This window comes from Tupaia chinensis, unplaced genomic scaffold (assembly GCF_000334495.1).
Source record: "Tupaia chinensis unplaced genomic scaffold, TupChi_1.0 Scaffold000317_1, whole genome shotgun sequence".
NCBI classification, from domain to species: domain Eukaryota; kingdom Metazoa; phylum Chordata; class Mammalia; order Scandentia; family Tupaiidae; genus Tupaia; species Tupaia belangeri.
In genome coordinates, this window is record NW_006159810.1 from 3,180,418 (window position 1) to 3,194,102 (window position 13,685).

Here is a 13,685-nt window from a genome sequence, read left to right on the forward strand (position 1 = left end):
GAAGGTGTGTGTGTGTGTGTGTGTGTGTGTGTGTGTGTTTGCATGTGTGTGCCCATCTGTGTGCACATACCACATGCTGTATATATGTATATGTGTGTGTGCATAGCACATGTCCTTGTATATGACTGGTAATTTTCTGGAGACATGCAAAAATTTATTAATAATAGTGGTAGGCTGCACTGACGCCTTAAACACACCTGAGGTATAATACCTTATCACATTTTGTGTGAGTACAGGGCTATCATTTTGCTGAGTGGGGCTTGCAGAGTAAGGTCCAGAAATTATTTTTAGAAGGGATATTTATGAGGCTGTGCAAAACACTAAGAGATCAATGAGACAACTGGTAGAAGAGAGAAACTTTTAGACAAAATAACATCCTCTAAAAATTTTTTTAAAAGTTCCTTAGTGTTATATGGTTTTACTTTATAATAAAAATGAAACAATACCTGAGTACTTTTCTCTGGTTATTTTCCTCTGCAGGAGAGATTACTTTCTTCAACAAGGGTTAATTATTTTCATAATTTCCCATATTTTTAATACATGTATCTTTAGCCCTAAATAAAATCTTAGCTTTGTGAGTTTGACTATTTGATATAAGTGATTTATATTTGTCCTTCTGCAACTGCTTTTTTCCCACTTATATAATAATTAGAGGGTCAACCCTGTGGCATGGTGGTTAAGGCACTGGACACTCCCACATGACTGACCACAGTTTGAGTCCTGGACCTGGTGGCTCATTTTCTCACTTTCCTTCTCTCTGTGTGTCTGTCTTTCTCCGGTCAAATTAAAATAAATAAATGAATAAATAAAATAAAATAAATAATTATTAGAAAATAATAGTACTTATGAAATTCATGGGACCAGCAAATGGCATAGCAGTTACATTGCTGGACTCCCACATGGCAACTGTGGTTCAAGTCCTGGACCCAGTGGTTTCAAACTCACACTGGGCATGTGTGTAGGCATGCCCAGGATTCCACAAGGAAAATGGAGAAGGGATTGTGGTGTGGCCATCTTCCCTGGGGGGTGATTTCTCACTTTCCCTCTCACTGCCTCTGCCTCTTTCTCTCCAGCGAGCACACATGCCCTAAGGCAAAAACTTCTAAAAAAATTAAACACTTTTTAAAAATTATGAAATTTATGTCTGAGGATATGAGTTTTTCTGTTATGTCATATATCATTGCACAAATATACCACAATTTATTCATTCTTTAGTTGTTGAATCTGAAGCTGTTTCTAAATTTTTATTCATACAACTGATGACTAATAAATATTCTTTTTTTTTTGAGAGAGAGAGATTTTTGCTATAGGGCATGTGTGCTTGCCAAAGAGACAGAAAGCGAAAAATCACCCCCTCCAGGAGGGATGGCCATGCCATAATCCCTTCTCCTGATTTTTGCTATGGGGCATGTGTGCTTGCCAGAGAGACAGAAAGCAAAACATCACCGCCTGGGGGGGGGATGGCCATGCCACAATCCCTTCTCCTTTATTTTCCTCTCAGGATCTTGGTCATGCCTGCACACAGGACTGGTGTGTTTCAAGCTGCCGGGTCCAGGATTTGAACTATGGTTGACCACGTGAGAGTCCAGTGACATAACCATTACACCATCTGCTGGTCCTCTGAACTAATAAAATATTATTACACACATATGTGAAAAATCACCTATGTTGGGGACCAGCAGGTGGCGTGGTGGTTGGGGTGTTGGACACTCCCACATGGCCAACCATGGTTTGAGTATTGGACCTGGCAGCTTGCTTTCTCATTCTCTCTCTCTCTGTCTCTCTCTGATCAAGTTAAAATAAATGAATGAATAAATAAAATTAAATAAATAATTATAACAAAAAAATTTTAAAAAAGAAAAGAAAAATCACCTATGTTATATTCCAAGCAATGAAATAGCTGGGTCATACGCTACTGCTGGGTTATATACAATTTGACCTTGCTAGATGTTGACTTGTTCTCCAGTGGTTTTACCAACTGAGACTTCCATCAGCTATGTATGAGAGAAGCTTCCCCATCCCCTCCAATATCCCATCATTCATTCAACGAGTACTTATTCATGACCTGCGGATCTGCTCTAAGTACTGCTATGCAGCAGTGAAAATTCCCACTTTCTTGGAGCTTCCACCTTATGGCAGGAGACATACAACAACAAATAAGCCAATGAACATGTATAACATGTCTGAGGGTGGTGAGTGCCTCGGTTCTAAGATCTGTGGGTGCTGAGGACTAGCTCTTCTCCGTGGGCCCTTCTTTACCTACAGTAAGTGAATGCAATGTCCTCAGGATCTAATTCAAGAAGAAAGTTTTGGAAAATTTTGTAATTAGCAAGCTACTCCATGACCCAGGGGGGTAATGTGCTACCGCTCACATGGCAACCACTGTTCAAATACCCGGCCTGGGCCAATCAATCAGGTGGCATGGTTAAGATGGCTGGATCTCACATAGCCAACTTCATGGTTTGAGCACTAGACTTGGTAGCTTTAAAATCATGCCAGGTCATGTGTATATGTGCCCAAAATCTCAAGAGGAGAATGGAGGTGAAGAGATTGTGGGGTGGCCATTCCCCCTGGGGGGTGGGGTACTTTCTCATTTTCTCACCCCACCTCCCCCCGGCATAGAAAAAAAGAATCCCCAGCCTGGCTGACTGGAAACACACCAGGCATGCGTGTGAATGCCCAAGATCTGGAGGGGGAAGAAGGGGATTGTGGCATGATCAGGCCCTGGGAAGGTGCCTCTCTCTTTCTCTCTCTCTCTCCTGCCTCAAATGCATATGCCCTATCATAAATAAGAGGCAAAACAAACAAACAAACAAACAAAACAAACAAAAAAAACCCACAAACTTTAGATTATTTTAAGATTATCAGGTCAAGTCATTGGAAAAATCATGATTTTTTTTTTTTGAGAGATTTTTGCTATAGGGCGCATGCGTTCACCAGACAGACAGAGAGAGACAGAGCGACAGGAGAGAGAAATCACCCCCCTATGGGGGATGGCCACGCCGCAATCCCTTCTCCTCCATTCTCCTCTCGGGATCTTGGGCACGCACGCACACGCACCCGGCATGAGTTTAAGCCACCGGATCCGGGACTCGAACCACGGTCGACTATGTAGGAGTCCAGCGACATAGCCATTACACTAACTGCTGGTTCCCCCATGATGTATTTTTTAATGCAAAAATGCATTATGTCTTTCTCAATGACCCAGTAGAAGATGAACATTTCACATTGCTGTAATGCATTAGAATATAGAGTGCTTTGGAGTCTATGTTCTCAGATGGCCATGACAATAGGCAGTGTATAAGGAAGTGGTTAAGTGCTCCTATCTCTGCAGTCAAGCTGCCCAGGATCAAATCTTGGTTTCCTAATTCATCAATATTAACCATGTGACTTCAAACAAGTTACTGAACCTCTCTAAGTCTTGGTTTCTGTATCAGATAATAGTGCTTATCATGGTACCCAGTGAATTTTTAGCATGTGCTCAGTTTATGTTTAGCACGTTATAGTGTTAGCAATCAATTAGTAATAACTGGATGGGCCAGTCATTATTCCCGTCTTAGAGATGAGGAAACTGAGGTTCAGAGTGGTTGAACAAATTGGCCAGCCAGGAAGTGCTATTGTGTCTTGAACTCAGGTCCCTGAAACTGGAGTCGATTCTCCACCACAATATTGCACATATAAATGTATCATGTATTGATGTGATCATTATTTATTGGGCATCTAATCTGTGACAATCACTGTATATGTGCTATATGACTGATTATTTTTTAGTAACTCTGAAATCACAAATACCCTAAGGTCAGTCCCGGCATTTTGTTTCATCTGACATTGGCTGGTAATGAATTTTGAAGATTTTATTGAAAAATTCATAGAGGATAGAGATGCAAATTATATCACATTAGACTGCAGGCGCTCTGAAAGCCAAGGTCATGTGTTACTTATTGACATATAATCAGCCTGTAGCCCAGCACCTGGCACACACCATTGAGTATTTGGTGAATGACCAGCATACCCTACAGTTGCATGTGCACCTGAGAGAGGGAGAGGAGTAGAGAAAGAAACACCCTCCCCAGGGTCTGGTCGTTCTACAATCTCCTTCCTCCAGTCCTTAAGTTCTTGAGATCTTGGGCACTCACACACATCTGGTGTGTTTCAGGTCAGCCAGGCTGGGTATTTTAACGGGTTGCCATGTGGGGTCCAGCTGGTCTCGAGCAGCACATTACCGTGGAGGCTTGAAAAATACAACAGACATGTGTGCATGCCCCAAATTTACTTACTACAACTCAGTGAAATTCCCCTGCATAGTAGCCTGTCAATAGCTTAAGGTTTTGGAGTCATCTTAATGACACTAAAGGTCGAAAAAATTCCAAAACACATTCTTCTACCCAGAGTGAAGAGGTGGGTGCAGGGGCCGAGGGCTCAAATTTCCTTGTGCCTGATTCCCCCGAACCCTCAGTTGTAGGGACTAACCTCCAGCTGCAAAGAGACAGATATTATTTTACACCTGTCCACCCTGACATGTCTCCCTCTGATTGCAGGAAAAGATATCTATTTTGGGTAATTCCATTTTTATATAAATATCGTAATCCCCAGACCCTTTACCTCATAGCCACCCTCAGGCTCTATCCCCAAAACAAAAGTAAATACCTCCTAGGATTTGACAATGCTTCACTTTATAGATTATTATCTTACTTCTGACCTCCCTGAAGAGCATTTTCCCTTTGACCTAGAGTTAGTTTTTTTTTTGTGTGTGTGTGTGTGTGTGTGTGTGTGTTTTAAGTGTTCAAATAAGCCTTTAGTGTATCACCGTTAGATTCAGAAAATGGGATGTGTGGGTAAGAAAAATTAGGGTCTGTGCTTGACAGCTGGCTGAAACATAAGGAGGTCCTAACCAGGACATTTGTTAAACCTTCAAAGCAAAAGGAAAATGAAATCAAGAGCTGTACTCCTGACATCTGAGAAGACATTTCAGTATGTTTCATTTTCTATCAAGCCGAGCAATAAGACTTCCCCCAGTCACATTTGGCGTTGGCCACTCCAATGCGCTTATTTCTTCCTGTGACAGCATGAGCTTGGCAGAACACTGAGAACTGGAGACTGAGAGAAAAAAATTCAGTGTTCCTGCTCACAGAAGAGATTCAAAGACATTCTTGCTAACACAGCATTGCCAAAATGGCTTGAGTATGAATCAACCACAAATGTGAAGTGGGCCGATGAGACTTGCAGAGTTTAGGAGAATTTCTGATGAACCAGCACTCGGGGGCCTGTGGGTGATTGTCTGGGTGTCGTGCGGCCTCTAACTTGTTCGGATCTTTTTGTCGTTGTAGGTTATGCTTCACTAACACCTGTTGCAAGCTCTCTTTCCTTTGCTATCAGAATTCCCCTGCATCCTGATGGAGAATTAAGACTTTGTGGTGAGAATGCTAAATACCCCTTTGAACTACGCAGACAGACCAGGTTAAGTGTGGTTATTAAGTTTGATTAGCATCTGATTCCGGGAACTTGATTCCAATGTGAGAAACACACTCACCTGTTCAATGTCAAAGAATGAACATAGAGACACCGGGTACAGAGAAGCAAAACTTTAATGGCAGTCTTGCAAGATCAGTTGTCTGACAGAGCAATAAGACTTCCCCCAGTCACATTTGGCGTTGGCCACTCCAATGCGCTTATTTCTTCCTGTGACAGCATGAGCTTGGCAGAACACTGAGAACTGGAGACTGAGAGAAAAAAAATTCAGTGTTCCTGCTCACAGAAGAGATTCAAAGACATTCTTGCTAACACAGCATTGCCAAAATGGCTTGAGTATGAATCAACCACAAATGTGAAGTGGGCCGATGAGACTTGCAGAGTTTAGGAGAATTTCTGATGAACCAGCACTCGGGGGCCTGTGGGTGATTGTCTGGGTGTCGTGCGGCCTCTAACTTGTTCGGATCTTTTTGTCGTTGTAGGTTATGCTTCACTAACACCTGTTGCAAGCTCTCTTTCCTTTGCTATCAGAATTCCCCTGCATCCTGATGGAGAATTAAGACTTTGTGGTGAGAATGCTAAATACCCCTTTGAACTACGCAGACAGACCAGGTTAAGTGTGGTTATTAAGTTTGATTAGCATCTGATTCCGGGAACTTGATTCCAATGTGAGAAACACACTCACCTGTTCAATGTCAAAGAATGAACATAGAGACACCGGGTACAGAGAAGCAAAACTTTAATGGCAGTCTTGCAAGATCAGTTGTCTGACAGGCAGGCATGCCCAAATTGGTTACAAGTAATTTATTCCCTAAACCTCCCCTAGTTCCTCATTGGCTGAGTACTGTGAGCATATAATCTTCCCAGATGTGGCCTAGGTTGTTTTTTTTTTATTCCCTTATTAAGTATTAAGGTGTAGGATCAGGACAATCCCAGGAAAAAGGCCCACCAAAATGTCCTGAGGAGGGAGAAGTAAAAAGGAGCAAAAGGCTTGTGCTCAGCCACCATCTTGACAAGTCGTTTCTCAAGGGTGACTTGTTTCTGGATTATGTTTGTTCAGGAAATTTAGGGAATGTTTTGTCACATCTACAATCTGGTTAAGCAACTTTTGCTGAGCTATTCTTGAAAATGAATCACTTCAGGCTATTTTTTTTTACACCTATTCTCCTAATTTCCTGATCATAAATGCATTTCACACTCACCCAAGTCTTTGGATACTCTCTTAAGTATCCAGGAATCAGGCCAAATGCATTGATATACAAAGACCAAGATTGTGCAGATGGGTTGGATAAAATTGTCTTCAGGCTTCCAGCACCTTCTCACTTCTGAGTCCCACTACTCTTCTAGAATTGCCAGATTGAGCCAAGAAATACATAGGTGTCTGCATTTTATCTCCCAGTCCTATTGAGATCTTTAGCAGCTTTATCTTGGTCCTCTGCTATTAGAGCCTATTTTAAAAGAAAATCTGAGGGCCAGTAGATGGCATGATGGCACTGGACTGCCACATGGCCGGCCATGGTTTGAGTCCTGGACCTGGCAGCTTGCGTTCTCACTTACCCTTTCTCTCTCTGTCTCTCTCCAGTCCAGCTAAGAGGAGAAAAAAAAAAAAAAAAACAAGGGACTAGCAGATGGCCTAATGGCTATGTCGCTGGACTCCCGTGTAGTTGATCATGGTTCGAGTCCTAGACCTGGTGGCTTAAACTCGTGCCAGGTGCGTGTGCATGCGTGCCCAAGACCTCAAGAGGAGAATGGAGGAGAAGGGATTGTGGCATGGCCACCCCGCCTCCGGGGGGGTGATTTCTCGCTTTCTGACTCTCTGTCTCTCTCTGTCTTTCTGGAGAGCGCACGTGCCCTAGAGCAAAAACTTCTCCAAAAAAAATCATACTGAAAAAAAAATTATTAAAAAAAAACAAGAAAATCTGAGATTAGTCATCAAATCTTAAAGCAATAGTTCTCTTTTTAAAGCTTATTTCTTCAGAGAGTGAGAGAGACCTCCCTCCCCCTTAGGGTCTTCACACCACAGGCACACGCACACATGTAGGTGTGCACAGGGAGTCCTCAGGACTCAAATTCAGGCCCTTCCCGTGTGGCCTCAGAGTCACAGAGCTTTACTACTGGGCTACCAGGGCAGGCCAGAGCACATTTCCTTGAGCCTATATCCAGATAATCTGCATTAGAATAGCTCGGGGAATGTGAAAAATGCAGACTCTTGAGTCTCACTTTAGACTCCCAGAATTAGAAATTCCAGAGATGCTACTGGAAATAAGCACTTAAAAATTTTTCAGATAATTCTGAGGCATATTAAGAACAATTATTTAATGATCTCAGTGCCTTTCCTCTCCTAACTGTACAAACTTAAAGACTTCTTTGTATTCGTGAAAAAGGAGACAACAAAGGTATAGTACCCAGTGTTTACAGGAACCTCAATAAATATTCCCTTAACCCCTTCTTAACGGAATGTTGGACTTCAGGAGTGGGTTGATAGCCTATGTCTCTTTCCAGTCCCCTGAAAAAAAAAAAAGAGTCTGCAACTGTGTTGATGGTGTCCATAGAAGGAAGGCCTATCCCACCTGCCTGACCCTGTATGTGCGACTGCTCCAGGCTGGCCGTCAGCAGAACCTTCCAGGTATTAGCTCCCAGAACCATGTCCAGGGTTCACCCTGTGGCAAAAAGAGTGGGCATCCTGTCAATCGGTGTGCAGAGATGTCTGTAATGATCTTGTTGATGGAAAATAATCAACCCTAAAAAAATTAATAATGAATAATTAATGCGGTTTATTTCCAACCTGAATATGAGTGACCTAGGCCTGGAGAGGAGGCAAACATGCCTTTTTCAGGGTGATCAGGTACAGGGGTTCCTTTTATTTGATTTTTGAGAGTGACAGACAAAATTGGTGAAGACAAAATTGGTCTGGCCCAAAAAGGTGGGGCATGTGGAACCGGGAGTTTGTAGGTTATAGGTGGGTTCCACAGTTTTTAGGTTGGTGATTGGAAGGGAAGAGATTCATAAAAGAAATGCTTAATCTACATCTCAAGGAAAGGGAAGTTCTGTGTCTTGGGAAGAGACAAGCAAAAGAACATTCTGTAACCAGTTAAAATATACATCTCAAAGATACTATGCCAGGGACAGGAGGTAGGGAGAATCCTGTTAATGGAAAAAATGGTCTGTTAATGTTTGTGGCCATGACTCCCCCTAGGCCTTCTGGAAAGGACTTTGGAAAAATAGGAAAAAGCAGTCAGACTTCTGTCCACAATCTCTAAACTACCACTGTATTTCTTGCTCCCTGGATTAAAGTCTTCATTTTAAAACCTGAACTTCTGCCCAACACCCATTTCACTGTCCCTAATTCTGCTCTCTGCATTCTCAGGCATTTCTCAAAGTCAGCCACCAAAACTAATGACCAGCTCACTGCCGGCAGATAGAACACTGCAGACTCAGGTTTAGGCTTAGAAAGACTACGGCCCCAGAAAGCAATCTCACCTCCCAAAGACTACCATTCCCAACAGGCAATGCAGCCAGGGTTCGCAAGGGGACAGAGCGGCAAGCCTGGCGGGAGTGTGCCTTCCTGTCACTCCCGGACAAAGGAAGGATTTAGAAAGTCCTCAGAGGCTATTTCTTTCTCGCAGAGGCGGCCACTCCCTAAATCCCGGCAAGGAAGGGGAGGGGACTGAGCGGGGTCACGCCCCTTCTCCTGTAAACACGTGTCTTCCAGCTTGGCTGCTGGAGTTTGATTTACTGAGAGTAGCTGCGCGCCCTGAACTTTCCCCATGGTTTCGGTGACCAGATCCGTGTTCGGAGAACTGCCCTCAGGGGCAGGGACCGTGGAGAAGTTCCAGCTGCAGTCAGACCTGCTGAGAGTGGACATCATCTCCTGGGGCTGCCCCATTACGGCTCTGGAGGTCAAAGACAGGCAGGGGAGAGCCTCAGACGTGGTGCTGGGCTTTGCCGAGTTGGAAGGTGGGTTGAACTCTGCCCCCGGCCGCTAGCGACGCCGCATGCACACTCCATCGGTCCATGGGGCTGCTCGCAGTGGGAGGGACCCAGGGGAAAGGCCCGCAACTTAGTGTCTACCTTGGGAGTGTGTGGATCCAGCTAACTCAGAGTGGTGTGGTGGTTCAGTGTGGAAAAACCCAAAACGAGTGGATATAGGACTAGGACTTGGCTTCTGGTTGTCCAATCTGGCTTTGCCTCGCTTAAAGTAAAAAGTCCATTGAAGGTAACACTGGCACTAATGTTTCCACTGCCTGATCCTTTGATGGGACCGGAGAGGTAGAAGTAAGAGGGGGCGTGGCTCCTAGTTCTTCTTTTGAGCCTTTTCTGAAGACAGAAAAATCAAAGACTTGTGTCTTTGACTTCCTTTTTCCTTTATCAGCTTCTCTATGAGGCCTGGTTGTCTGAGAAATGCTCCATAACCCAAGCAGAGCTGGTTGCTTTGGTCAGTGGGGGATCTGCCTGGCACCCCCAGCTGTTCAGTAACCATGACCTGAATGCAAGGGAGACCAGCTCAGTGTCAGAAAATGAGGTCTCCTTCTAACTAGGGTGGACTTTTATCCAACATCAGGATTGGTGGACAATTAGGATCATGTATTAATTCATACAGGTAAGAACTCATATTCAACAAAACAGGTAAGGCCCCCACCCTCAAAGAGCTTGCAGTTTAGCTGGAGAGATAGACTTTAGCCCAGTGATTGCATAAGTACAAAATTACTATTATAGTTTGATTGAGTAAAGAAAAATGTACGTGGTACTATCTGTTGGCACTGCGGTGTAACCAGATAGAAAATGAAGTCTGAGTTAAAAAGTTGGCAAAAGGAAACCGAGACTTAATACCTTCTGCCCAGTGGAGAGAGCATGGGCAAATTCTGTTCAAGAGGAAGCTGGAGGTTTTCTTTTTGGTGTGTCTTTCTGTCTGTCTGGTTCTTTGGCTATGTGACTTGACTCATAGTTTGGGGTCAACAGAAAACTCTGAGAGTTTCTCCTCTCTGGAGTCTGAAATTTGTTCCCTACTTATTTTCTTCACAAAATGTATTAGAAAATATTCCCGAGAATCCTGTTCCTTACCTCTGGTATTGTCTGTTCTGAAGCCTCCATGGCTTGGCCTACAGGAGGGTGTACCCTTCTTCAGCACGATTTCCTTACTAACTCCAGGGCGAGGATTTCCTTACTAACTCAAGGGAGTCTTTTATAGGAACCCTACAGGTAGAAAGGTACAGGAACAAGGGGAAAATCAGCTGCACTTTTCCTCCCCACGAACTTGAACTTCTGGGAAAGACATCTTCAGAGGCAGAAGACTAGAGGACTTGCAAGGGACAGAAGAGGATTAATTTTGCCGGGACCAGCAGTTAGCATAATGGCTATGCCACTGGACTCCCACGTAATTGACTGCGGTTCGCGTCCTGGACCCAGTGGCTTAAAACTCACGCCGGGCGCGTGTGCGTGCGTGCCCAAGATCCCGAGAGGAGAATGGAGGAGAAGGGATTGTGGCATGGTCATCCCCCCGGGGGGGGGGGACTTGTCGCTTTCTGTCTCTCTGTCTCTCTCTGTCTGTCTGGCGAGCGCATGCGCCCTATAGCAAAAACCTCTAAAAAAAAATCATTTTGCCGAGTCGCCTCTGTCTGCTAGTATCATAACCATTTTCTAGGCTGAAACAGGTCACAAAAAGATGCCTGGACTCTGCAAAATCGCTCAGTAGAATCAAAGGAGAGTTGTCGATAGATACATGGCCTAGAATTTCAGAGCTCCTGAGAGAACTGAAGATAACTTGTGGACATCTACTCCCATCACCTCATTTCTGCCTTATCACCATTTAGAGAAGTACTGTTCACCCCCACGAAGACACACACACTCCCCTCACTTCTTGCCATTTTCAGTTCTTATGAGTCACATAGATCTAAAGCACAAGATGTCTTTGGAATTCATAAGAAATGTAAGCCACAATGACGTGGCTCCTGGGAAGCATCAGTTTGTTGGTGGGTGTAGGTGTGCCCATTGTGCGGGGGCATTTAACAATTGTCTGTGAGTCTGTGACCTCTGCAGGAGTCCTAGTGAAAGAAAGTACATAGTATCCCCAAATGTTGTTAAAAGAGAAGAAAAAACATTAGCTCCTCTTAGATCACAGTAATCTTGATTTTTTTTTTTTAAGAGGTTTTTGCTATACGGCGTGTGCACTTGCCAGAAAGAGAGAGACAGAGAGACAGAAAGCCACAATCCTTTCTCCTTTCTCCTCTCAGGATCTTGGGCTCACACACGTGCCTGGCATGAGTTTAAGCTACCGGGTCCAGGACTCGAACTGCGGTCGACTACATGGGAGTCCATCGACATGTCCATTATAGCTGCTGGTCCCTGAATCAGAGTATTTTCAAATATGCAAGGACTTCCAAAAGTTCATGGAAAAATGAAATGAAAGTACAAGGGCCAGCTCTGTGGCATAGTGGTAATGTATTGCCCCGTCAGCCTGAAACACGCCAGGTACATGTGCAATTGCCCGAGACCCAATGGGGCTGGAGGACAGAAGGGAGGGGATCATGGATGACCACCATCATGAAGATGTTCCTCTCTCTGTCTCTGGCTTTCTCTGTCACTCTCACGGGCACACGCATGCACTCAATCATGAATGAGGGTGGGGAGTGTAAGTTTATTTTGGTGCAAAAAAAGTTTGAAGGCTGTGCCGTCTTTCTCCTAATTGTTACTTTCTATAAACTTTTTGAAGACCCCATGCATTCTAGGTGTTGAGTCAAGATGGGCATTTTTATTCTTGTGCATTAATTTAGATAATTTAATTATTTCAAAAGGAAAGAAAGTGATTTCAAAAGATAGGACATTGGGGGGGGGGCTCAGAATACTGAGTAACACTTTCAAATACATTCAGCCATCTTCAAAGTTAGTATAAGCGAACCCTAGTTCCCTTCTCATTACCCTATCTTTCAGTTTTTTGTAGATTCTTCTAGTATTGCAAAACAAATAAGCCTTCATTATGTCATAACAGGAAGGATAATTGTCTCAGTCAGGAAGATATGAGATGGCACACTGCTACTATTCTGATCAATTCTAGTGTATTAAAACTGAAACTGGTAACAGTAGTGCTTAAAAAAAGAACCCTGGGTGGTCAGCAAGTGGCGTGGTGGTTAAGATGCTGGACATGGCTGATGACTGTTAAGTCCCAGACCTGGTGGCTTGCTTTTTCACTTTCTCTCTCTCTGGTCAAATGAAAATAAATGAATGAATAAATAAAATTAAATAAATAATTTAATAAAAGAACCCAAGGAAGCTGGGGTGCAGGGGATAGGAAGGAGACCTGGGAAGCTGGGGTGCAGGGGATAGGAAGGAGACTTAATTTTCACTGTATATTCTTTTTTGTTTGTTTGTTTTTTGAGAGGTTTTTGCTATAGGGCGTGTGCTCTAGCCAGACAGGGACAGACAGATAGAAAGCCAGAAATCACCCCCCGGGGGGATGGCCATGCCTCAATCCCTTCTCTGTTTTCTTCACGGGATCTTGGGTACGCACACACACGCGCCCGGCGTGAGTTTAAAACCACTGGGTCCAGGACGTGAACCGCGGTTGACTACATGGGAGTCCAGCGACATAGTCATTACACTAACTGCTGGTCCCTTCACTGTATATTCTTTTAAAGTATGTAAGGATATAAATATAAACAAACATGGGGCCAGCAGATGGCGTGATGGTTGAGGATGCTGGACTTCCACATGGCCAACTGCAGTTCAAGTCCCAGACCTGGTGGCTTGCTTTCTCACTCTCTCCCTCTCTGGTCAAATTATGAACAAAAAAATACCCAAACAAACTGTAAAATAATAAATTTGTGTTGTATCTTTAAAAAATATATAAATAAACAGTAATGAGTAAGACTAAGTAAAGAGTTTACTTGACATTACCACATCCCAGAAATGTTCTGAGGAAGAGCTAAGAACTAAGCGTGGATAATTCCACAGGATGTGGCCCTTTTGTGACTGCCAGGTCAGATGTGAACAATCTCCAGTTTCCCAGATAGATTATATAAACTGCTTGGATGGCAGCCATGACCAGAGGTTAAAGTGGTCCAATTTCTCCCTGGGAAAATGAGATCTTCTATAGAATTCAAAAGAGGTAAATTATACCATCTTTTAGTTAACAGCCTGGAAAAATCGGTAATGCCTCTTGTGTGTTTTTTTCTCTCTCTCTCTCTCTTTTTTTTTTTTAATTTTAAAATGTTTGTCACCTG

At 43.6% G+C, this 13,685-nt stretch overlaps 1 protein-coding gene across 1 annotated transcript in view; it reads left to right on the forward strand.

Moving 5' to 3' along the window:
- The first annotated feature begins 9,054 nt into the window (after window positions 1-9,054).
- The window catches only part of GALM (galactose mutarotase), an 85,029-nt gene continuing 80,398 nt past the window's right edge, over window positions 9,055-13,685 (forward strand). Inside the window, exon 1 of the mRNA XM_006151357.3 lies at window positions 9,055-9,426. Within this exon, the coding sequence (XP_006151419.1) occupies window positions 9,237-9,426 (190 nt within the window). The 5' untranslated portion in view covers window positions 9,055-9,236. The remainder of the gene's footprint in view (window positions 9,427-13,685) is intronic.